A 26,939-nucleotide genomic window follows, 5' to 3' on the forward strand; every position below is an offset into this window, starting at 1 on the left:
AATTCTTTCTGTGACTAGAGCAAAGGTAAATTAGCGGGGCAAAAAAATGGAAATCGGTATGTGTGAGCATCGGGATCCCTGGTGCCCAGTGAGCTTATCCATGTCGGCTGGGTTTTCCATCACCGTGTGTCACGGGAAGGGGTCTTCCCGGGGAAGAAAGCATGGGAAACCGTGAACAGGAGGGGTCTCTGGTTAGAAAAATGGCAATTAACCTCACTAAGAGGGAGAAAGGAACCAGGAAGATATAGGGGAAGACAAAGGATGCTCTCCTCCCTCCCAACACAACCACACAGCAGCGGACATCCTTTCTTCTTGCACAGGGTTTGGACCTCTGTACGGTAACATGAGAAAGAGCACGGAGTCACACTCAAGCAAAAACATTTTGTTGTAGCGTTTTCTATAAATGAGAATGGCCGGGCTGTGAAATAAATCTACTCCCCTCCTTGGTGGTGGGGAGGGGCGGGGCCCACGATGAGTAACCTTGGCTTTTACGCAGAGTTTCCGATCATGAATATTTTACCTTAGGAGGAGCAGAGAGGGAGCGGTGAAAACCCAGGAAAGCAAGTGTTGTGTAAGCAGCAGCAAATGATGAGGTGTGTGCTCATCGGAAGGTCACTGGGAAGCAAACACAGAACTGAAACAGGGTAAGGCAGTCGCGTGGGGTGAGATGCTACGGAATCGAATCCCAAATGGGAGGTGGGGTGGGGCAGGCTATGAGAGGGAGGCTGTAAAGACGGTGAACCGGCAAAGCTTAGGGGTCCTTAGGCAGACACTGAGGTTTCCATTGGGTTAGGTGCACACAATGGGGACACCAGCACCTGCTGAAAGGCTTCCCCTTTATGTGATCTGTGAACTGGGGCAAACACATGAATCCTTGGGCTTCTACGGTCCCTCTCTCCGACAGGACAGAGCATAGTGCAACCTGTAAGTTCTGCCATGTTGTCACATTCTTGTGGTAGAAAGAAGGCAGATGCCTTCCCCCTCCTTTCTCTCTCCCGTACCGTTCCTCCTGATCACCTTTGTCCACCACCCCTGGGGAAGGAGGCCCTTCACCACTGGGTTGCATTTACTAGATCATATTTTGCATTTTCAGCCCTAGTGTCTGACCTGCATCTAGACGTTTCCGGTGCCTTCGTGAAAGACAACACCAACCATGACTCAGATTTTTCCACGGCAATGTGGAAATAACGATGCTGTAGGCAACGTCTTTCAAGCTCTGTCTGAGCAGAGTCAGCTGAAAGCACACAGAACTCCAAATGGGTTACTAATATACTCAGGCAGCCAGAGCTACCCTGGGGGATGCGGGAGTCCCTGAATGCCATAGTCAGGTGACCAGACCACACAGGACAAGAGTCTCGTTCAAGGTGGATGAAACTAGCACTCTACAATTTTCAGCTCGGCCAGCTTAAATGCACAGAACACAAGACAACATTAATGGTGTTGGTTGTAAGGCATGAAGATGGTGGAAAGAAAATGGGCAGAGATTTCCCCACTTGGTGTTGGGAGCCGCACCAATATACCCCCAGGTCTCAATAACTCCCTTCAGAAAGTAGAAAAGTCCATTTTTTTAGCTTTGTTGCAGGTAAGGATGGCCACAGGATCTGCCTCTGCCCAGTAAGATACACAACGGAATAGCAATCAGCCATTAAAAAAGAAAGAAAGAAAGAAAGGAAGAAAGAAAGGAAGGAAGGAAGGTAGGTTCCTGCCATTTGCAATAACATGGATGGACCTTGAGGATATTATGCTGAATGGAATAAGTCAAAGGCAAAGAGAGAATGATCTCACTTATATGTGGATTCTAAAAAGGAAAAAAAAAAAAACCTCATAGAAAAGAGTTCAGATTTGGGGTTATTGGAGGTGGGGTACTGGAGTAGAGAGATTGGATGAAGATGGTCAAAAGGTACAAAGTTCCAGTTGTAAGATAACTAAGTCCTGGGACGTTACCATACAACCTGATGACCATAGTTACCACTGCTATATGGTATATGTCAAAGCTGCTAAGAGAGTAGCCTACAAGTCCTCACAACTAAAAAAATAACTTTTTTTAACTACATGAGGAGATGGATGTCAACTACATTGAGGTAATCATTTCAAAATACGTATTTGTCTAGTTATTATGCTGTACACCTTATACTCACACGATGCTGCTGATAATATCTCAACAAAATCAGAAAGAAAAAGTCTTTACGCCCAACAGACTTTAATAAAATAACACATGCAAAGCCCACCACACGGCATCTCAGTCGAGGTAATAAATGAATTTTCCATCAGCGTAAAATGAAGTCAGCTTTGTAAATGTTCTATGTGATGGTGGTTACGCAACTCTATGCATTTGTCAACAAGTCATCAACAAGGACACTTAAAATGCATGAATTTTGTTATGCGTATATTGTACCAAGAACATTAACTGTCCCCCCCACCAGAAAAAATTAGGGTGAGATAGTTTGTTTGTTTTTTGTTTTTTAAATAATCTCCATTAAACACAACTGGCATTTGTTTCTACTCCTTACTCTGGGGTAGTAGATGCAGACGTCTATCAACCATTGACTGAATGACAGAACATACCCCATGGGGAAAGGATCCCAGACCAGACTATGGGACTAGGACAGGGAGAAAGAGAGAAGAGCTGATATTTCCACTCCCACATTATTGTTATTCCGAAGTCAGACACACGCAAAACCTATATCTGAAGAAGTTTCCGCAAACATGCAGCTGATGTCATCTGAAAAGAGATGCTATGGGGTTGCCCACCTTCTGAGGCAGATTCTCTGCACCACGTCTGTAATATTGAGGAATGGAAGTCCACCTGGGATATCAAGTCACCAAGACTACCTGTGGCACTAGGAGGACCAACTAGAACTATGAAGAACCAAAAAGAACTAGAAATGCCCAGGGTGTGAGAAGCACTCTTAGAGAATCATGGGGAAAACGTTATTGTAAGTTTAGCCATGATAAAAATGCTCCAGTTAACACAGCAACTTCCAAAGTACCAGAGACCGCCATTTTTTGGGGGGGGGGGGGGCGGTCCATGTTGGGATTGGACTGTAACTTGCGGCAGTAGGCTCATGTTTTCCATACCTGTGTGATTAATCCCTGGGCACATGTTAGTTGGATAAATGTGCGGATGAATGAATTCATGGGTACGCCAATGGATGAATCCATTTAATGGAAGGAGCAGCAGAATATCTCTTGCCTAAACCAACAGAGGTCCTTTCGCAAATGTGGGCAAAGTCAGAGGAACCCACATAGACTGAGAAGCAGGAGAGAGGAGGAGGTTAGGTCCTACCCAGGGTGGCATCTCAGTCCTATGTTCCTGTATGGCATAAACACCTTTGGTCCTAAATACCTCAAATTTCACAGAAAATGCACCGCAGAGCATTTAAAGCATCTCCATATATTTGTAAAAAGAAAACAGTATCTCCACTGTAATCCAAGTAAGGTCCAGAGGGGTGTTAACGGGATCAAGAGAAGCCAGTCCCTAGTTTCATGGACGCTCTTTGATTACGGAAGATATTATCTCTGGGGATGAGAGCACATGGGGACTCTCCCGTCTATTATTTTACAACATCTTGCGAGTCTTATATTATGAATAGTCACATATTTCCCTTAAACAGTTTTAAGAAAAATCATCTCGATCATTATACCCTAGGTGAGTATCCTATGTTATCATCTTCAAAAAGCCCTATTCCATGACACCAGGGTGGCTCAGTCCATTAAGCATCCAACTTTTGGTTTCAGCTCCCATCTCGATCTCAGGGTGGTGAGGTCTCATCCCACATCGGGCTCTGGGCTTAGCAAGCAGTCTGCTTAGGATTCTCTCTGTCTCCCTCTGCCCTTCTCCCCACTCATGCACACTATCTAAAAATAAATAAATTGAATCTTTAAAAAAAAGGAAAGAAAGAAAGAAACCCTATCACCTAAGGCCACAGATGCAGGATATTTTGCAAAAGGAACCCGTAAAGTCTCTTGCTCCAAGAACATCTGTTCAGTCTGATCAGCTGGAAGTCCAGTGACTGTCAGAGGTGACTGGAACAGGTCACCTGCTGCCTTCTCTCTTATCTGAGTGTACCTTCCTTTGCTACCATAAAAACAAAGAAACAAACAAAAAAATTAGGAGGGACGGCATCCCGAGTCAGCTGCTATGAATCTTTCCCTCCTGGATAGTTCCTTTTAGGTTACTTTAATTTTTTTTTTTTAACTTTTATTTTACTTTTTTTTTTTTCCACCACACATTTAGTCTACTGCTAAATTTAGTTCAATGACTTCACTGTTTTTTGACAGCAGCGAAAAGAGGCATTTCCTGTAGTTTCCTATAAAAGACTCCTCGTTAATGTTCTTCCCGCTGTCCCTGTAAGTTTTTAAGCAACAGCCACTAATTGATGGGTCCATCCTAGCCGGTGGCCCTGAGCCTGACTGACTGCTGGTAACTGTGAACATGAAGAAAAGAGAACGAAATGAAATCCTGTCCCCACTGACACCACACACTCTCAGAGACAGAACCGTGCCTCTCGCTGGCCTCCCTTCAAGCAGTTTCCCCACAGATGGGTGCCCCATGAGGTCTTGCACTATAAACGTACAACTAACTACAAGCGGGACATGCTCTCAGTTCCCAAGGAGCTGATCATCAAACAGACACACAAGAACCACAACACAGCACAGGTCCAAAAGAGCGTTCAAACTCAGCACGGCAGCTTAAATACCTAATCCACGGCCTCGCTGTTTACACGCTGTGGAAAAGAACAAGCGAAGGATAAGGAACAGGTAGTAGTTGATCCCAACTAAAGAAGCCCTGGCAGCCAGCCCAGACAGGTCAGAGTGAACCACTACCAGCCGCAATTACATAAAAGTAGTCACATGTACACAAATAATTACAAAGGTCTTTCTATTTAAACAAAGACAAAGACAGAGGTGCCTGGGTGGTTGAGTCAGTTAAGCGTCTGACTCCTGATTTCGGCTCAGGTCGTGATCTCAGGGTCATGAGTTCAAGCCCTACACTGGGCTCCACGCTGGGCGTGGTGCCTGCTTAAAAAAAAAAAAAAAATGAAAAAGTAAACACAAAGACAGACATGGATACTGGGTTTGATTTGAATGTGTCTGTATTCAGGACTCCTACCTCCTCCCTAAAGGTACACCCAAAATTAAATGCCACTTTATTTATTTATTTAATCTGGCTATGACAATAGGGCTTTATTTTGTGCCACGGAATGGCCTCTGACTGGGTAACAGAGAAACCGTGTTCCCTGATCCCAGGGCAAGAAGAGTCACAAAAGGACTTAAAGATGGAGAGATGCACACTCATGTGATAGATGATGGGTGAATGGATGGATGGATGGACGGATGAATGGATGGATAGATTCATGGATCGATGGAAAATGGAGGGATAGATGGATGGATGGATGATGGATGATTAGATGGATGGATGGATGGATGATGGATGGTTAGATGGATGGATGGATGGATGATGGATGGTTAGATGGATGGATGATGGATGGTTAGATGGATGGATGGATGGATGGTGGTGGATGGATGGATGGACAGATGGATGGATGGACAGACAGATGAATACATGGGTGGGTGGGTGGATGGATGGACAGAGACATTGACTCATTGAAAAGATAAATGAGACAGATAATGGAGGGACAGAAGCATGGAGGAGAAGATAATAGGAGCTCATAGATCAGCACAGACAGACACATAGATCATACGCAGCTGATTGACAGACAGTTGATATAAGTAAGATAGATGAGCTCAATAATGGATGGATGGAGAGACAAAAATATTAGACAGCTAGTAGATAAATAGAGATATAGACAAATAAGCAGGTGGTTGATACATACATTGATAGATGACAGAGAACATAAATGAGGGAGGTAAGAGACGGGTGGACGGACAGATGGATAGAAAGACACCAGCTTATAAACAGATAGACAGATACGAATTTGCTTTTTAAGCATATTCCCCAAATAGAAAATAAAACTTCATCAAAACCCACTTGGTATTAACACTTAACTTCTTGCTTCACATAATAATAGGCCACACAAGGTTGGGACACTCAAGACTACTCTTGAGAGCTTCAGGCACAGAGAGAAAAAAAACAAGAAACCAGCACAAGACCGAGCCCGTGTCTGCCCCCCATCCTGGGAGAGCCTACGCCCAGCACGCCATGCGTGAGTAGAATAGTAACATGCGGACGACAGCACTTAAAAACACCAGCTGCGACTGCTAGTTAGGGAAGTGAGAGTCGCTCCTGACCCCAGGAAGGACAGCACAGCCATGCCTGAGTTAAAGACCCATGTAGCTCACCATCACCCCCACCCTGCATCGTTTCCTAACGTGCAGTGTCTCCTCAGTCAGGACGCTCCGTGCGCTATCCAACGGGCATCCCAGATGCTAAGGAAACAGGGCAGGCACGTTCCAGGGGAGGAAAGGAGGGTGCAGGAGACCCTGTGCTCCTGAAATGGGGGGGTGGCCAACAGGCCAGTGGTGGATGGGAGATCTACAGGACAGCTTCCTAGCACGGTTGCAGACATGGGAAGGAAATGTTGGGGTGCACGCTCTCCCTATGCATACCGCAGAGAAACACGCTTCAAAGGGGGTGTCCCCGGAAGTGAAAAGAGCACCCCCCCGCCCTCCCCATTGCTTGGCCAGCCACTGTGCCCTGCCCTGCATTTGCAGAGAACACATTCCTTCCTCCTCCTTCAGCTTGGTGTGGTACATTAAGGTATGGAGGGTGATAGAGGGGGTCTACAGTGAGTAGTACTGACCACAGCCCTTCCCAGGTGGCACCCCCCAAGAAACTACGGAAGGGTCTGGACCGTGCTTCAGATCCAAGATTGTCTGAGGATCATACATCCTCCTCCCCCCGTGGTCCCAGATGAACCAGCAGTACATGACTTGGTGGAAAATGACACAGCTTTCATTCAGCAGCTGCTCACAGCAAGACTGGTACCCAGCAGGAAGGCTCTCAGACTCTGGTGAGTGACCTAGACCCTTAAGGAACGCGGGGATTAGCTGTGCCGACCCCCTACGCAGCCAAACAATCCTCATGCAACTTCTGACTGCCCCAAAACGTAACTACTGATAGCCCACTGTTGACCAGAAGCCTATCTCAGGACAACTGACTCCCACACAGTGTGTATATTCTATGCATTATTTACTGTATTTTTACAAAAGTCAGCTACAGAAAAGAAAATGTGATTAATAAAATGCTAGGGGAAATACATTTACAGAACCGTACTGCATTTATTGTTAAAAAAATTTTAAAGTAAAATAAAATAAAAATCATGAGTAAGTGACCCCTCCCAGTTCAAATCCACGGTGTTAAGAGTTCACTACTATAGGGGTGCCTGGGTGGCTCAGTGGGTTAAAGCCTCTGCCTTTGGCTCGGGTCATGATCTCAGGGTCCCGGGATCGAGCCCCACATCGGGCTCTCTGCCCAGCAGAGAGCCTGCTTCCTTTCCTCTCTCTCTGTCTGCCTCTCTGCCTACTTGTAATCTCTGTCTGTCAAATAAATAGATAAAATCTTAAAAAAAAAAAAAAAGAGTTCACTACTATAACGCAATGCATGAATTTATCATGGTAAAACTCTCCTGTTTTCTTTTTGTTTTGCTTTTTTTTTTTTTTTTGGCATTTTCCCCTCCTGGTAATCTCAGAAAAGGTTATAAGCTACAATATATGAAATAATACCTAACACATGCAATCCTCCTTCAAAAACCCACTTTTTAAAATTCTTGCTGAGGGCGCCGGGGTGGCTCAGTGGGTTAAGCGACTGCCTTCACCTCAGGTCATGCTCCCAGGGTCCTGGGATCGAGCCCCACATCGGGTTCCCTGATGAGTGGGGAGCCTGCTTCTCCCTCTCCCTCTGCTGCTCTGCCTGCTTATGCTCTCTTTCTCGCTCACTCTCTCGGTCAAACAAATAAATCTCTAAAAAAAATAAATAAAATAAAATTCTTTTTGCACACAAGTGTAACCAGACTTCTCGGTCAAATAAATACATCTTTAAAAAAAATAAATAAAATAAAATTCTTGTTGCACACAAGTATAACCAGACTTCTGTTTTATGGGGAGAAGGCTAATTCTGTGACTTAACTCAAAACACAGAACTGGACACTTTGAAAGGGTGAATCATATGGCCTGTGAATTGTACCTCAATATACAAAAGTTACAGAAAAGAAGTGTGTTTTGGATAATGTCATGAAGATTCTTTTTTTTTGAACTTGGAATATTTACTTCAAAGATCAGGTGAAAAAACTGGACTAATTCGACTCAGCCCTGGGTGGGAGGGGCAGGGGGTTGTGTGAGTTTGCTCATCTAGACGGCTTTGTTTTTTTTTTTTTTTAAAACAAGTAACTCCCTCAAAATTTTGCTGAGTCAAGTGACATTTGATTTCACACTGTCCTATTTCGAAAGATAAAAATAGAACAGACATTTTGGAAGCACAATTCTACTATTGACAAGTTATTTACTAAATTACCCTCTCCCCTATCAGAGATACAGAATGGATAATCAGGAAGGAAAAGAGAAACACAGGAAGTTTCCACCCACCCCCAACATGGGCAAATGTTCCACAAGGGAAATGCCTGGAATTCCTGGCTCGGCTGTGGTGTTCCTATAAGCACGGTATCTACAGCTCTGAGCTCTGAATGTCACTCGGGTGAATCTTCACCAAGAGGAACAAATGTGGGTCTTCACACATTCCTAATTTAAAAGCTGGCCAGGTTACAGATGCAGCCCTACGCTGCATCCAGGATGGGATGGAATGTCACAGTCACCCCTGAAACACCCCCAAATGTACTACGGCCCTTTAGATCAGGGTTTCTCAACGTCAGCACTGTGGATATTTGGGACTGCATGACTCTCCGGGGCGGGGCGTCAGCGTCTCTGGTCTCCACCCACCACAGGCCTAGAGCAACCCTACACCCAGTTGTGACAAACAAACCTGTCCCCTGACCTTGTCAGGTGTCCACAGAGGAGCAGAAACACCACTGGTTGAAAACCACTGCCAAGTGATTGCTGGAGGATAGATGACAGATAGAGGACTGACAGACGATAGAGGATAGACAGATGATGAATGTATAGATGGATGGACAGATGGGTGTGATAAACAGATGGATAAAAGGATCAATGATGGATGGAAGGACGGATGGATGGATGGACAGATGGATGAACGGATGGACAGATGGATGATGGGCAGATGGATAAATGGATCAATGATGGATAAATGGATAGATGGATGGATGGACAGACGGACGGAGGAGGGGATGGATGGATGGACAGACAAATCAGACAGAATCTCTCTCACTAAGGCAGCTTCCTCCATCCGATGCCCACATCTCAGCCCCCCAAACTACAGTGGAGACACTGCAAAGTGTCCAGTAGGGGCAGAATTGCCCCCGTTAAGACCCACTGCTCAGTGGAACTTTCTGTGGGGCAGGAAACTTCTCCATCCTGCTGTCTGCTGCAGTAGGCACGCACTGACAGGGGTTCCTGAGGATCTGAAATAGTGACTGGCTAATGAGACAATACTCTTACCATGTTCCATGGGGCTAACGGCTGCCATATTGGACACCTTTAAAGTTCTACCATTGGGCTCACGCTCAGTTCTTGTTATCAAGGGTTAACTACCAGGTTAGAAATATTTAGAAAACTCCATCCTTGACCACAAATGAGTTAGGCACTCCATGGGGTGAAAATACTCATCCCAAGGATATAACCTCACTTTCTGAAAAAAGATCCAGTCAACATAATGAGGTTCGGCATCTTCTCCCGCCGTTGGCATCTGACTGTGTGTCAGGTGCTCTATACGACTGCGAAGCAGCAAGCACAACTTACATCTGGTTCCCGCGTTCACCGGGGTTAGTTACAGGTTAGTTACAGGGGTTAGTTACAGGGCCAGAAAGGTGGACAGTAACCATCAATTCTAACAGCTCTAACAACACTGATGAGCTCATTTGGGTTTAATGAGCTTGCTCAGGTTTGATGACTTGGTAAGACAGGTGTGTAGAGGAAGAAACAAATGGACCTTACATTAATGTAAGGGTCAGAAAAGACATTTTTTTTTTAAGACTTTATTTATTTGAGAGAGAGTATGTGACTGAGAGAGTTCATGAGCACAGGGAAGGGTGGAGGGAACACAAACTCCCTGCTGAGCAGAGAGCTCAATGCAGGGCTCGATCCCAGGTCCCTGGAATCATGACGCGAGCTGAAGACAGAGGGTTATCCAACTGAGCTCCCCGGGCGCCCAAGACTTTTCCTTTTGAGGAAGTTTCGAATGGAAACTGGAGAGTGGAGCAGACTGAAGGCTATGTTGGAGGGTGATTGGGAAGAAGAAAAGGGAATGAGGTGGGAGCCACGCAGAGCACTGGAATTTCAGAGGAGCACCAGGGAGCACAGCAAAAGAAGGGAGGGAGAGTGAAACCCCTTGAGTGAGCTCTTCATGCCAAGGGCAGCAGGAAATCACCCGATGACAGGATGACAGGAAGTGCCTGTGGGGGTGGCTTTGGGTTCAGTGTGCTTTTGTTTTGTTTTAAAGATGGCCCTGTCGTGACAGAAGCTAGTGGGAGGAAGACCAGGGCAGTGTGGGGGCTGGGGTACCAATCAGGACAGAGGCTAGAGCCAAGGGTAAAGAGTGGGAGTGACGGGGAGATGCACAGCCAAGAAGATGGTGGTGGGGGGAGAGGGGTGGGCAGCAGAGGGAGAGCGGACAAGACTCCAGGGGACTGTGTCAGCATCTGAGAAGTTGTGGTCATCTGACCGGAAACTCTGGCAGGTGTGCAGGGATCTGCTGAGTGGTTTAGTTTGGGGGAAGAAGGTCCCACAGTTCCATGAGGCACCATCTTGTGGACACGTTGAGGATGAAGGGTGTCGTGGGCTGAACTGTGTCCCCCCAGAGAGGCAGGTCCATGTCCCGACCCGTAGTACTGTGAATGTGGTATTATTTGGAAACAGGGTCTTTGCAGATGTAATGAAGTCAAAGATTTCAAGAAGAGGTCATCCTGCTTTAGGATGGCCCTAAATCCAAAGACAGGGGTCCTTGTAAGACACAGAAGAGCAGAGACACAGACACAGGGGAGAAGCCACATGAAGATGGAGGCAGATATGGAAGGACGCGGCCACCAGCCCAGGGTCATCTGGAGTCCCAGAGCTGGAAGAGGCAGGAAGGACCCTCCTTGGAGATCTGGGAAGGAACATGGCCCTACCCCGCCTGGATCTCAGTGGCCCTGCCCCGCCTGGATCTCTGGTCCTGGCCCACCTGGATCTCAGACCCTGGTCTCCAGAGCTGGGAGAGCATAAATTTATGCAGGGATTTGTCAGAACAGCCCCAGGAATGTACAACCCTGGGCTTCCTGGTTTTCGGGAAGACGTGGACCCCCAACAGACACTGCTTCAGAGACATGCCACCCATGCTCACTCGAGAGCAAGGTGTAGGTCAGAGCTGTGCCTCTGGCCTACACCTCCACGGTGAGTGGACATGAAGCAAGCACGACCAAGACCACCCTTTGATCTGGGGGGATTTTCTTTTTTAATTATTTAAGCTTTCCGCAATCTCATTCACAACGGTTTCTCTTTCGCTGTTACATCCTATTTTCGCTGATGGGAACGGTACCTTCCCCAACTTCCCTGAAAGCAGGACTCTAAAAAGGTCTCCTGTGTTCCTCTTTTTGTTTTCATCAGGCTTCTCTTAGGTGCCCTGAATTATCTGAGTTTCCTCGGATCACATGTCTTTACTTATCTCGATGCCTCACACAGGGTAACCTCCTGATAAACACCGGGTTTGCGGTCTCTTCCCACTGAAGAAGACGACGATGGACACCGGGAAGAGTGACTCAGAAAGTTTCCATGTGTGAGGGAGGCTGGGGGCGCTGAGAGCAAAAGCATTAGGAGAACTTGGTCCTGGAGCGCCCCAGAAGCTGTGTTCTTCCTCCACACTTGTGTTTACCCGAAATCCTACTCAGCCCTGAACATCTGCTATCAGATCCCAGCTCCTTCTTGGCACCTTGATTACAACCCTGAACACACTGACCTTTTCTCAGTTATCTGTATTAGTAAGCTTCATGGAAATGTAAACTACATCCTATCTTTTAATGTCCCCCAAATAAACTCTGCAGTTCCTTGCACAGAGGACACGCTAATTACCACTTGCAGAACAGCCTAAATGATGCCTTGGCAAAGACAACCGAAACCTACATTGCGATGGGGACACCCAGAGTTCCGAAGAAGCAATGCAATTGGTAGCATTCGATTTTGAACCAAGCGACCCGTTCACTTGGATGGAGGAAGATGAAAATTGAGAATTCAAGCCACGTTCTTGGGGCACCCGTGAGGCATTTCATTCCCTGAAGGCTCTCTGGACACAGGACTCCCCATCAGTCAGTCCCTGCTGGTGGTCCGTCAAGAACCTCTTAGACCGGGGTGTTGGTTTAAAACAAGAGTTTTCAAGCTCCCTGATCTCAAGATTCTTTGGCAAAGACCTTCAGAAACAAATCGGGGACCATAACCCATGTCTGTTTGCTTGTGGGCGTCGCTTTCTGGAGATAGTAACCATATCAGCAAGCAAAGCAGAAATGTCTAAAACGAAAGAGCAAGCAAGGACACTCCACTGATGGTCAGAGGTGATACCGTCCCAAGGTCGGGGAGCCTCCGGAAACAGCCACACGCCCAGGCAAGAGAGAGAGAAAGAGAAGGATGAAAAATATCTTCATGGTACCATGAAAGGACCCTTGACTCATGGAGTCCCCAGAAGGCTCTCCAGACCCCACCTGGAGAACCACTTTGGTCTTGGTGATGACCTCATAGTAGCGCGCCATCATGCAACCAACGAGATCACTCAAGAGGCGTTCAATGGAGTGGTTTGCTCAGGGCCCCATCCTGCAAACTCAGCGAAGACATGCCAGATACGAAATCCGGGCGTCCTGAAAGTCTTGACCAAAGAACATGTTCTTGGGGAAATCACAGCCAGATATAGAAACTCTTCCATTCACTGCTGCTAAGGGTTCCCACTTCAAACCACAGCCTCCAAGATCAAAGGAGCCCCTGGACAACATGATGAAAATGTGCTTGCCCCCAACCATCTCCCTCCATCCTTCCCTCCCCATCCCCAGGGATATCCCGTTCCCATAGCTCAATCCTGCTTCCCCAATGACTACGGGGCTCCCACATCATCCCTCAGGAGGCTTCAGGAGGAAGGAGCCTGAGGATCCAAGACAGAAATTGGAAACTAACCCCCGTGTCCCTACATTAGGGTAACAATCCATCCTCCTTCACCTTCTCAAGATGCAGGCAAGCCAGGTAGACGGCAAGCACGCTGAGATCCCATCATGAACCAAGAAACCAAGGGAAGGGTCCGCCTGCTACATCCTGGGCCTGACTCTCGCCCGGCGGGAGCCACAGACCAAGATTTTGACCTAAGGCACATTCCCACGTGAGCCCCATCATGGCGGGGTGTGTGACACCATTTCTGGAACATTCCAGAGGAACAATGGAAGCCTAAAGCGGGACACGATCCCAGGACCCTGGGATCATGACCTGAGCCGAAGGCAGTCGCTTTGTCGATGGAGCCCCCCCAGGCGCCCCCAGATGTTCTTTTAGAAGGACCACAAGCCCCCGGAACTCGGAGCAGCTGTCCTGAAATGCGGCGCGTTCTGGGGACACGCTTCTCTGTCCCTTGGCTGACAACCTGTGTTTTTCCGACCTTGTAGGAACAAAAGTCAGGGGAAAAGCGAGCAGATCTGGAAGCAGAAGAAAGACCAAACACGAAAGAAGAAATCGGTGAAACGAAGAACAGGAAATTGACAGAAGAAGAAAAAAAAAATCAAAGAAAGGAAACTCTGGTCCTTGGAAAAGATCCATTCGATGGACACTCCGGTATCTGTCACCAAAATAAAACACAGAATTGTGCAAAAATGGAGCAAAAAAAAAACTCTTCTTAAGTCAAATCACCCAACAACTATGCTCCAGTGAGCAGGACATAGGGAGTCATTCCTGATTTTATTTTCCTACCCCCGTTGCTTTTTTCTGAAGGTGGAAGGACCATGGGATCCAGCCCCCGAGAAGAGGACAATCTGGGCCATTTGGCTGCTTCGTGCCCTTCCTGAATTGTGCAATCTCCGAATGATTTCCTCCTCGGGAGCTGTCCCCAAACGTCCGGCTGGCTCCCTCTCGTCACGGGGGACCGCCCAGTGACACGCCCCCAACGTGAGCACGCCGGGGCACACGCATGCACGCCCGCTCGCACAGCTGCCCGCTTCTGGCTGCCCTCCCAGCTCAGATCCCCGGGGGGGGGGGGGGGGGGGCCTGGGCATGACAAAGACCTTCTTTCTCTGGAGCCCCGGCTGTAACCCAGACACACCCAGCCCCACATCTGCCCCAGCCCTTTGTTCTGCGGAGTGGCTCCCAAGATAATGATCCAGCGGGATGAAATCATCCACCAAATTAATTGTCAACCACTTGAGAAGAACTCCCTGGAGGCTGCCCGGTGAACCTCCTCCATGAGCTGCTTCCTCGGAACCATCTGCAAACCAACCACCTCAACACAAGGACTCTCGTGCCTGCCCGGGACACCTGCTCTCATGACGCTGGGTGTGGCTGCCTGGAGGGACCGGGTGCATTTCAGCAGGGAGTCTGTGGGACAGTAGCCTTCTAACGCAGAGTCCCGGGGCACCCAGGACGTAGCCTGGGCAGGCTGCCTGCACCGAGCAGGGTGGGAAGGTGCAAACAGGTGTTGATGGGGTCCAGTGGACACCTGAGCTGAGCTGACGGGCTGGAAGGACTACCGAGACGGGTCCTACAGGAAAGTCCTACATGGGGACATGGGATGCTGGGGGCTGTAGCAGACTCCCACCCTGAAATATCGCCACTTGGCCTCCTTGGGGAGCACGGGGAACAAGAGCGAGCCATGGAAGGCACACCCACTTCCATCCTTGACACAGGACGCTCCGCTGGGGCGAGCCTTGGACCCTCAGGATCCATCCATGGATAGATCACCGGACAACTTCAAGTGCAACGGTGTCAACGTCATCTATATGTTTTGTGTGTCATTCAGATGTCGTCCAAAGGCCACTGGCCTCCTTCTATGTGCCTAACGGTGAAGCCTGAGCATACCATCCCGTCCACCCTGCCCAGCGCACCATCGGAGATCCCTACCCGCGAGAAGCAAGGGGAACGCTCCTGGAATTAGCTGCCTGCAAGCTCTCCTTGTGTTGGTTTTATTATCCTCGCACGAGCTCACTCAGAACAAAGAGCCGGCCAAGTTTACCAAACTTGGTGCCTGGTTCAGAGCCGCCCGCCTGACCGTGCATCTGGGGCCGGGCACCAGCTTCTGGAAGGTAAGGCTGTCTCATCCCAACTTTGCCCCATCCCATCGCCAGGGCTCCTTGTCACGTGAGAACGGGTTGTGCGTGCACAGCGAAGGGGACGGGTCCCGGGGCGGGGGGGCAATGAGTCCTTGTCAGGGTCCAGCCAGGTACAGGAGGGGACAGGTATAAACTGGTGAGTTAACCTAATGAATCCACTGTCTTCCCACCTCTCTCTGTCTCTGTCTCTTTCTCTCTCTCTCCCTCACACACAGACACACACACACACAACTTAGAGCCACATGCATAGCTAATCAGAGCCAGCATCTCTCCTCCTAATGGAAGCTTTTTACTGTTAATGTGGTTTGTCCATTGGCGGAAGTCAGCACAGATGGACAGGGCACAGCTGCCACCCCACCCCACCCAACCCCACTCTCTGAAGCCCACCCAACTCCACCCCACCCCACCCCACTCTCTGAAGCCCACCCAACCCCACCCCACCCCACCCCACTGTCTGAAGCCCACTCTTAGAAGCCATTTCTAAGGTGAGGCACACACAGCACATGACAGGAGGTAAACAGAATAACACCCCCTCCCCCAAAAAAGACGTCAACATCCTAATCCCCAGATCCTGTGCATACGTTGAACTCAAGGGAGAACCCAGTTTCCAGGTGTTAGACGCTTAGGAGTTGACTTGAAATAGGGAGACAAACCTTGGTGATGCGGGTGAGTCCTTCTAAGTGTTACGAGAGAGGGAGGGGAGAAAGACCAGAGACAGAGACACAGCATCCTGAGAAGGATCTGACCCAACTCAGATGGTCCAAGCAGGCAGATGAAGGCATCAGAAGCCAAAGAAAGACGACGGCATCTAGAAGGTATAAGAAGCAGGGAAACGGACTCTCCCCCAGAGTTTCTGGAAGGGAACGGAGCCCTGCTCACCCTTGATGTGAACCCACTAACACCCACCACCCTAACCTGCAGAGCTGTGGGATTGAAAAAATGCGTGCTGTTTCAAGCCACTAGGCAGGGGGTCATTTGTTAGAGCAGCTGCAGAAGAGCGATATGGGGAGAAGGTCCATGAGAGAGATCACAGAAGGAGAACAAGGGAAGGGGACCTCGTAGTGGGGCTGCCTCGGGGACCTTGCCCTGTGCCCTGATTCCCTAACCCCAGCGCTATCACACAGAGGTGCAGGGGTGGGGTAGAGGGTGACGGCTCTCAGCAGCCTCAAGACTGGCCTGGCCAGAGACCGCAGATGTACTGAACGGAAGAAGCTCCAAATCCAGGCAAATGTCACCACCACCCATCCCCGAAATAATGACCCTCCACTATGCTTGGCAATGGATGGTCATCACGATGACGAGGATGACAATGATAATTGCGATGCCTGCTTTGGTGAGCCGTGCTTACCTCCTGGCTAGGGCACAGAGGACAGGAGACGCAGGTGCTCCAGGCTGAAGCTCCCCACTCCTCCTCAAAGGATGGAATAAAACACAACATGCACCTGCCCAGATACGTGGACAAGGACCACGTCCACCACGGAGGGTCTGAGCCTCCTCAATGACTGTGTGGGGCACACGGCGGGATGGAGAGCCAGGTCCGCAGGCATCGTGAAACCATGCTCCATTTAGGGAACACCGAGATTGGAGCCAGAGAGGCCAAGAGGCAGGGTTTCTGTCCCAATCACCCAATCCAACAAGCTGAGCACCAACCCCATACACCGGGTTGGTTCTCTACTGCTCGGATCCCTGCTCCTCAGCAAGAATGGGGGGAGCAGCCCCCAGGAGCAAAAGAGTAAGAAAGGCACGTCATGAAACAGGGATGAGCTACGGACACAGAAAAAAGCTTCTAGGACACCAGTCTCTCCAGAAGTGACTTCTAAATGGCTGCGCGGTCTCAGTTTGGGACGACGGAGAAGTGTTGGAGGAAGGCCAATCTGGGACTTCCGGCCTCCAAGACTGGGAGAGAGAGAATAAATGTCTACTGTTGAAGCCGTCCCATCTCTGGTACTTTGTTTCTCTAAGCAAACTCACAAGAAGATAAACAAAATGTAGTCTTACCCACTCCATGTGTGATGGTCACACAAAAGTATGACTCATTTAATGCCACTAAAGTGTACACTCAAAATTGGTTAGAATGGTGAATTTCACAAGGTATCATTACCATTAAAAACTTTGTATAAAAAAAAAACCAGAATTAGAAAGCTAGTGAGGCCACCTGACCATCCACAGTGGTCACCCAAGGTGACTTCCCAACACACGGAGGGACCCGGTTGCATACACCCGGTCACACAGACGTCACAGCAGGTGGGCTGGAGGGTCACCATTCTCAGTGGAACATGAAGGAGATCCACACAGCGCCCCCAAGAAAGCCACCGGAACATGCGGCACCGGGCAGCAGGACCTACACACACCAACCTTGGGAATGAGCGACACCTCTCATCTGAAGGGGCTCTCCCTTTTCAAGGAAGAAAGAATGCCCACCGGCCATGCAGCGGTCTGGGAAAGGTGCTACTTGAATGAACAAAGAACCTTTTGAGTTGATGGGTTCTGGAGGACATCACTTAAAGGGATGGCCCAACACCTTTGTGGGACAGTTACAAGTGACCAGAGAGAAAGAAAGAGTGATGATGGGTGGGTGTTGATGCACGGGAGGATGGGAAAGACAGGTGTTACCGAGATGAGCAGAGAGAGGGTCTTCACTCTACTAGCAGAGTCTTCTAGCCTTCTGTCATGAATGGATCCTGCTCTCGAGGCTCTGAGCTGATGAGCCAAATCCACCCGGGGTGACACTACCCTATTCCATTATGGGACCCCCAAGGGGACACAGTATCTCTGATGCAAAGTTTCACAGGTGGAATGGACTGAACTTTGCCCCTCCCACACAGAAAATTTATGTTTATGTCCCAATCTCCATGACCTCCGAATGTGTCTATCTTTGGAGACAGGGTCTTTAAAGTGACTAAGGTAAAATGAGGTCACTGAGGTGTGTGGCCAGATCATATGAAGAGAAGATTAAGACGTAGACATGCCCAGAGGGAAGACCACGCGAGGACACAGGGAGAAGATGGGAGTCTACACACAAGGTAGAGAGGCGTCAGGAGGAACCAGCCCTGGCCACGCCTGGATCTTGACTTCTAGCCTCCAGGACTGGGAGAGAGAGAATAAACGTCTATTGCTGAAGCCGTCCCATCTCTGGTACTTTGTTTCTCTAAGCAAACTCACAAAAAAGAGAAACAAAATGTAGTCTTATCCGTTCCATGAAATATTAGTCACAAAAAAGAGTGAACTACTGACCCATACTAACTATACAGACAAAACTAAAAAACACCACTCGAAATGAAAGAAACCAGTTAAAAAAGGCTCCACACTGTATGATTCCATGCTTACGAAATGTCCAGAATGGGCAAATCCATAGAGGCAGAAAGTAGACTGGTGGGATCCAAAGACAAGGGGAACAGGGAGCGACAGCTTAATGGGTACAGGGTGTTCTTTTGGAGCTGATGGAAGTGTTTACGAAGTAGATGGAAGGGATGCTCACACATTGTACATGGGTAAATGCCCCTGAACTGTTCACTGTAAAACAATTTGGTGTTCTCTGAATTTCAAAGAAAAGTTTCACGAGTGTCAGAAGTGGTGATGATGACAGAAATAATGCTGAAGATGGGAGAAAAGTGGTAGGATGTGGGCGGGAGTTGAAGGGAAGGTGGTGATGAAGGTGGTGGTCATGGTGATGATGACAATGATGATGGATGGGGCTGGTGACAATGGTGATGGTGGTCATGACGGCCATGATGATGATGATGGTATTGGTGAGAAAGATGGTAGGAAGTGGTAGGATGTGGGCGGGTGCTGATCGGAAGGTGTGACGAAGATGGTGATGATGAGGGGTTTGATGGTGATGGTGACGGTGGTCATGATGATGGTGATGATGATGATGATGATGATGGCTGAGATAATCGATATGGTGGAGAAGGTAGAATGTCAGCAGGTGGAAGGGGGAGGCATTGATAAAGGTGATGGTGATGATATGGAGATCTCTCCCCAACACTGCTCCATCCAGACCCTCCTTATGTTGCTCAATGGCAGTGCCAGTTTTTTAATTATTTCACCCCAAAAAATTATTTCACCCAAAAACCATGGAGTTACCCATGACTGTTCTCTAAGTCACTGTTACAGACTGAATGTTGGTGTCCGACCGCGCCCACCCCCAACAAAAATTCATGCCTTGAAGGCCTAAATCCCAACGTGACTGTATTTGGAGATGAACCTCCAAGAAGTAACAAAGATGAAACGAGGTCAGCAGGGTGGGGCCCTCATCCTACAGACCATGTGTAAGTGTTCTTATAAGAGACACCACCCACACCCCTTCTCCTCGCACACGCAGCCAGGAAAACCCACGTGAGGACACACATATAGAGGTCCCACACAGAAGCTCTGCACCTTCACGTCTCTGTTCTGTCCCACACTGGCCACAGTTACCTTCTGAGAGCTTCGAGAACATGCCCAGTGGGCTCTGAGGTCACCCTGTAGCTCCAAAGCACACTGTAGAGAGCAGAAGCAATGCTCCAATCCGCATGCCACTGCTCTGTTCTCCCCCACACTTCAGACGGGGACTTCGAACAAACCACCAAATGCCGGTGTCACTGCCCACCTCTCTCAGGGTAACATAAACTCAACAAGCAGGGATCCCTGTCTGAGCTCCCTATGACCTACCCCAACCCGGGAGCAGGCTGGCATTCAGTGACTCCTCCACTAGGGTCCAGCATGAGCAGGGATTACTACCATCCTGAGGAGCCCGGGCCCAGGGACTTCCCAACATGGGGGACTCTCAGGCTTTCCGGGAAGGTCCCTGCCCAATGCGGATATGCCAACCGGCCTATGTGTGAGGGAATAAATAAGCAGCTGCTGGGCCACTGCCCTCTATGGCACACGGGCCGCCCCGAACACCACAATACAACCCAACAGCTCTGCAGTAGGGTGCTGTGACGTCACCGTGAGCCACATGCTCCCGAGAGAAGGGACAACCCCTGCCCTAGACACGGAGCCAGCAAACAGCCCCAGAGAGTCTCTGTCCCCACTCGGCTGCCTCACTGCAGCAGGGTAAGAGACATGGGTGCCATGGGAGAGGAGGAGGACACAGGGCAGGGGACTGCTGGGCCACCAACAGTTAGCAGACGGTGCAGAGAAGGGTGGCAAAAACCCCCAGAGGCAGCGGCCAGCTCCCCTCGTGGACATCCTTGTGAGATCATGGGAGATGACTAGCCCCATCTATCATCACGACAACATCAGCCTGGGTTATCCAGTACTTTCCTCCCCTTTCCTGCAAGAAACAGCACATAGAGAGTCCCCAAGAAAAAAAAGGAAAAGATGAGTGTCCAGAGGGTGGTGAAGGTCGTGACACTGTGGTCTTGAAAAAACCTTGGGGGAAATACAGAGAGAGCCCCACGATGTCCTTCCCAGAGACTGCAAGTGGTTTTCAGAGAAATTGTAACACGTTAATCTCTCAGAAAAGAACACTGTGGTCAGAAGTGTCCTCACTGGTGAACCCAGGCAGTATGTGCTGCCTCTGCCCATTTCTCCCAGTGACAAAGATACCCTACTGGGTTGTCCCCAGCTGAAGAGGAACTCACCCAGGAAAGGGATCTGAGACGATCAGCACGGAGCCATGTCCCCACCCATGTGGGTGATGCAAGCAGGGACAAGGAGGGTTGTCCTAGACAGTCATGGAGAGTGAGGTGTCCTCCCCTGGGAATCGCAGGATGAGATGAGGGAAGCGTGCTGCTGGGGCAGCCACCTGTACCCCAAAGGTAGGAGTTCAGGAGAAGGAAGTCAGGACAACACATAACGAGGAGTAAAAGGGAGTATTATGGACCGAATGTTTGTGCACCAACTCCAACCCCCATTTTCCCATGATGAATCACTAGCTCCCAATATAACACTATTTATATCTGCAAGTGGGTCTTTGGGGCATAATTAAGATCGGGTGAGAATGGGGTCCCTTATGATGACCTCATTTCCCTTACAGCAGACGCCCAGGAAGCTTGCTTCTCCTGCCTCCCTTCCCACCACGTGAGCACACAGCAAAGTGGTGGCCATCTACACACCAGGGAGAGCACTCACCAGAACCCATCCACGCTCTGGTATCCGGACCTCAGATTTCTGGCCTCTAGAGCTGCAAAAACTAAAGCTGGGTCGTTATAAGCCACCTGCTGGATGGTACTTTGTCACAGCAGCCCAAGGTCAGACATGATTCAAGATGGCGCCCCTTGGTGTCTGGCCATGTGGGAAAGCTGCGGATCTGACAAAGCAAGTGACAAGATGAAGTGGATGGTGTGTGTGGGCCTCACCTGGCTGCTCTCTGTGGAGAAAGGGGATGGCTGCCAGGGAGCAGTAGAGACAGACGGAGAGCAAGTTCCTGGCTCTGTTGTACCGACCTCTAGGGATGACCTTCCTCAAGCAGTGGGTTACAGATGCCCCGTCTTCTGAGATGGACACGTGGCTCTCTGAACGCTATCGCTCGGATTGGGTCGCCCATGGAAACCATCGCCCAGCTTGGAGCTAGATGGCGTGCCCCTCCAAGGATCTGGGGAAACCAGTGCACGGACCTAAGGCACCATGGTCTAAAGCAGCCTAGAAGTCAGCTCGACAATCGTCTCTGGCAGGTGTACTCAATTCCTAATTGTCTTGGGGCGGCCACCACGCGGTGGCTTAAAACAATGAGAATTCATCCCCTCCTAGCTCTGGAGACCAGAAATGTGAGATCCAGGAGGGGACAGGACCGCTGAGATCCAGGTGGGGCAGGACCACTGAGATCCAGGCGGGGCACAGCCACTGACAGGTGGGACAGGGTCATGCTCCTTCCTGAGGCTCCAGGAGGGGGTCCTTCCTCCCTCTTCCAGCTTCTGGAGCTCCAGGCATCCCTGGGCTTGTGGCCGTGTCCCTCCCATCCCTGCCTTCGTCCTCACCTGGCTCCTCCTCTGCGTCTGTGTCTCCTCCTCTGTTTCTTATAAGGTCCCCTGTCATTGCATTTAAGACCACGTAGCACAACAGACTTCATCACAATCCTTAACTAACTGCATCTGCAAAGAGCCCACTTCTAAATGAGGTTCCCCTTGCAGTTCTGAGAGGGGGGACATGGATTTGGGATGGGGGTGGGACCGATTCACCCCAGGACAGAAGAGGTTGCGTGCCTGTGTTTGCTCATCATGGACTCACTCCCGCTGCCCATTGCTTATTCCCAGTTAGTCCTCATCTGGTCTCTTGGGTGCATTTTTCTCTCACCACTTGAGCGGGCAAATCTGGGCTCTGCATCTCCCCATGTTCTCCTCCCACTGGAGCCTCACCCCCTCAGAGAAGACAAGGGGAAAAAAAGAGAGGTCACAGAATCAAGCACAGAAAACCAGAAAGTCCATGGAGACAGAGCGCAGATTCCCAGTCACTGGGGGCTGGGGGGGGGGGGGACTGAGGAGAGACAGCTCACAGGGACAGGGTCTCGTCTGGGGACGTGCCAAGAACGTCTTGGAAGTAGACAGACGCGTTGGCCATGCAACTTTCTCAACATACGAAACGCAGCCGGACGGCTCACTGGGAAAAGGGTTCACTTTCTGTGACGTGAATTTTATGCCCATTTTTAAACAACAAAGGGGAACAACATACAGGACTTCTGTCCTCGGGAATACTCTTTTCTAACAGTTCGTCTAATTTTGGAAAACCCTCATGAAGGAAGGTCTCCTGCGTCTTAAGGAAACACAACCCGCCCGGGGCTGTATGTACAGCAGTAAGAGGGGAGGAGGAGGACACACCAGACTGCCGAGCGCATCAGTCTTGTCCTCAATTCCAGGGGTGCCGGCTGACAAATAAAGACACAAGATAAAACTTGTGAAAACGGCAGTGACACACACACACACACGCACACACACACACAGCAGAGCCTGCACAAGCAAGGAGCACGGAACATGATCTGCGCCCTTGAGCACGACGGTACCAACGCTGACCTCCTCCTTCTGACACCGGGTCACCAACGACGTCCCGTGCAGGGAAGCTTCGCGAAGGGTGCACGGGACGGACGCCGGGCTCGGACTCCGGAAAGCCCCGGGAGTCTGTAATTATCTCCAAACCTATGATTCTGTTTTAACAGCTCGTTGTCTGTCACCCTGGGAATCAACCAAGCGTCGTCGTGCGGACCTCAAATGTGGAGAAACGGGCTTGCACGCCACTTCCCGTCCGGGCGGCCTCCTGGGTGCTCCCACCCCAGTTTCTCAAGCAAGGAAATCACTGTGGGGCCCAGACACGCCCCAAGGTCGCTTCCCTGCTTGCCAGATTCCACAGCATTACATGCTGAGATTTCTTCCCGGCTCTCCAGATTTCTGGGCAATCGGCTGGTCTAAAATGCCCAAGTCCCAGCGTCCTGCTCTCCTCCTACCTGCAGGGGCCATCCCTTTGCAGGTGGGTCTGGAGATGAGGACACGGGGGTGTGTAAGAGCCACGGCGGGCATGCCCAGCGAAATCGGACAGAACCCAGGGCGTCCTACCCGCACAGACAGACCCACAGACCCACACACCAGGTGTCGGCGCGTGTGACTCAGCATTTCTGCCCCTCGGGGAGCCTCCCGTCCGTGCCCAGCTCGCAGGCAGACGTGAGGAATGGAAACCACAGGGCGCACGCGTGGGTCAGGAAAAGAGCAAAACACACGGACGACATGTGTGTGGCGAGGAGGGAGCCCGGCGGCGTCCTTCCATCCTGACTCCTTCCGCCTAGAAGGTTCCAAGATGCCGCTGAAGGAAAGCAAAGAGAGGTCTGGGGCGTCGGTGTGTTGTGGGTTTGCTCTGCGTGTGGACTGGGTTCCCGTCCAGGAGGGGTACGTTCCTCAACCGGAAAAGTGCATACAAACGGCCCAGGACCATGCAGCACCCGCGGGTGCCTGAGGGGCACGGGCGGACAGCGAGGAGGCGAGGTTGTAACGGCACAGGCAGAGCTCACCCTGGCCTCTCTGTGGGACCCACTGCACGTCAGGAAGGGACCTCCAGCTGGCGGGCACTGTGGCTGGGACACAGGACGGGGACAGCTCGGGGAGGCTGGGGATTCCTTCAGGTTTGGTTTCTGTCTCCTGCATACACACCTGGGTCTGTGTGTGCCCGTCACACCCGGGAGCCCACAGAAGTGATCCTCACAGAACAAGCATCCTCTTCACAAAGAGGCAAGGACCCGTGGAAGAAATCACCCTCCCGTGCACGCCCCTCTCAGTCCCCAGAGGTGGCCACATTCTATTTTTAAGGACAAGATGACTGGCTGGCCGCTCCACGCACCAGAACAGGTCACGGTGACAGCCCACGAGCCTGCCCACACGCTGCAGGCTACCCTGCCCTCCAACCCTGGCATCTCCGACAAGCCCCATGCGTGTGCCCAGACGAGATGCGACTGTTGGTGCTCGGTGCCAAGGCCTGGAGAGTCGGTCCTCTACCAACTTTCCATTGTTGTCTCTTTTTCCACCGATGGCCGGTGTCACCGCCCGGGCTGGGTTTCTGTCCCACCCTGCAGCCCTGCAAAACACAGCCTGCTTTCCCATCAGTCCCAGCTTCCCCAGGGGGAGGAAAGGAGAGGGCGGCACACGGAGGGAGGGAGGGACGGACGGACGGACAGAAGGAGGTAAACAGGGAGAGACAGGGACACGCACACAGCAGCAGAGAAGGTGCCTGCCATCCCCTCCTTCCCGAATCAGCTTCCCTGGAGACCTGTCCCCAGTGTGGCCGGCCTGTCCGTCTCTGATTAAACTCTAAGGCCGTGACCTTGAGCCCTGGCTTCCTGCCGCCCTGGCCAGCTTCCTCCTTTCCACAAGAGAGGCAGGGGACCCAGGAAAAGCCCCTGAACACCCCAGCCCCTTGGTGACCTGTGACCTGCCCCCTTCCCCATGCATGTCTCCTACAAGAAACCCATCTCCGAACCCCCCTGAAGCAACAAAGAGTTGCTAAGAAGCCACAGCGGCCTGTGCCCACCCTTCGAACCCAGCTCCAGCCCGGAGTGGGGATTTTCTAGCCCAGTCAGGGCGGCCCCAGGATATACCAGCGCCTTTCCCGGCACAGGACAAAAGGAAATCAGTGTCCGTTCCAGAATGCCAACTTTCGGATCAACGAGATAAAAAGCACGCGCGGGGAGGGGGAAATGGGTAATCCGTCCTGAACGCCCACCCCACGCCCGCCCCCGTTCCGCCCCAGGACACCTGTCCCCGCCAAGTCCCCGGTAAGGTCCAAAGTCTCCGCCGGAGCATCCTGCCGCTGGGCACAGGGAGGCTGGCCGGAGTTCCGTAGGTGCCTCTGGGCGCCGCCTCTGTCCCTAGGGGCCCCTGGCTGGGAGGGCGGGCGAGGTCCCTCACAGGAGATGACCCCTGGCAACTTTTGTGACGTCGGGTGGCACAGATACCAGGGAGTTTGGGGGAGGAGGAAAGGACCTGTAAATCCGGAGACTCCTGGCGCGCGGGGCAGAGCGCGGACACTTGGGGAGGCTCGCGGGAGCTCGTGGGGGGCCACCCTCCGAGTCTGGGAGCGCCCGAGGGTCCAGGGGCGCCCCGCCAGCCCGCGCGGAGACCCTGAGCGGACGGGACCCGGCAGCGCCGGCTGGGGGAGGCGGCCCGGCGACGGCACACCGGCCCTTTGTCTGACGCCGGCGTCCCGGGCGGCGCCGAGCGACCCTGCGGGCCGGGTCCCCGCGCGCGCTACTCACCCACGGTGGCCAGCGTGTCGAAGTCCTGCAGGCGGTAGGCTGGCGGCTCGGGCGAGGGAGCCTCGGGGCTGGGGCAGAGCGCGGGCGCCCCGTCGGGGGTCTCCCCGCGGCTCTCCTGGGGCTCGGGGTCCGTCGCGGCCGCCTTGGCCGCCTTGGCCAGCCCGGGCGCCTCCATGGGGGCGCGCTCCAGTCCGCGGCGCGGGGCCGGGCGGGGGAGCGCGGAGGTCCGGGCTTCCCGGGACGCAGCCTCGGAGGGCGGCGCGGCGGCGGCGGCATCAGCGGCGCCCACCCATGCGCGTCCCCCGCCTCCCCGTCCGCGGCCCGGCGCGACAGGCGGAGCGGCGGGGACAATGGCGGGGCGCGGGGCGGCGCTCACTGCAGCAGCAGCAGCAGCAGCTGGTGGGAGTAGCCCGCGGCCTCGGGGGGCGGGCCCGGGGGCCCGGGCGGCGGCGGCGGGGGCGGGGGCGGCGGCGCGGCCGAGGCGGGGGGCGCGGCGGCCCGGGCTGGCGGGGGCGAGGCGGGGTCCCGGCCGCGGGCGCCCGGCTCCCTGTTCATTCCTGGGGGCCCGCGCCGGCCGCCACCCGCGCGGGCGCTGCGTGCGCGCTGGTCGGGGGCCGGGCGGAAGCGGCCTGGGCGGGGCCGCGCGCTCTCCAACCCGCCCCGGAGCCCGCCCGGGCTCGGCCCGCCCACGGGAGTGCCGCTCGGGCCCCCGCGCTCCGCCCCCGCCGCGCCCCAGTCCGGGATCCGAGAGGTGGCCGCGCCCGCTGCGCCGCGGGCGGCGTCCCCGGGGGCTGAGGTCCCCAGCCGAGCTCCCCCGGGGGACACGCGGACCGGCCGCCGCGCTCGCCGCGCCCCTGCCCGGAAGGGTGGGAGGCGGGGCGCGCTGGGGGGACCGCGAGGGCGTGGCTCCAACAAAAGTAAAGTTAAAAAAA

The 26,939-nt window shown here is 52.0% G+C and overlaps 1 protein-coding gene across 1 annotated transcript in view; it reads right to left on the reverse strand.

The window, feature by feature from the left end:
- PRKX (protein kinase cAMP-dependent X-linked catalytic subunit) overlaps positions 1-26,182 on the reverse strand; it is a gene marked incomplete at its 5' end in the record, with an annotated part of 75,197 nt that extends 49,015 nt beyond the window's left edge. The window contains one exon of the mRNA XM_080794985.1: positions 26,008-26,182. Within this exon, the coding sequence (XP_080651111.1) occupies positions 26,008-26,182 (175 nt within the window). The remainder of the gene's footprint in view (positions 1-26,007) is intronic.
- Between the last annotated feature and the right edge of the window lie 757 nt (positions 26,183-26,939).

The sequence above is a fragment of the Martes martes genome (genome assembly GCF_963455335.1).
Source record: "Martes martes genome assembly, chromosome: X".
NCBI lineage: Eukaryota > Metazoa > Chordata > Mammalia > Carnivora > Mustelidae > Martes > Martes martes.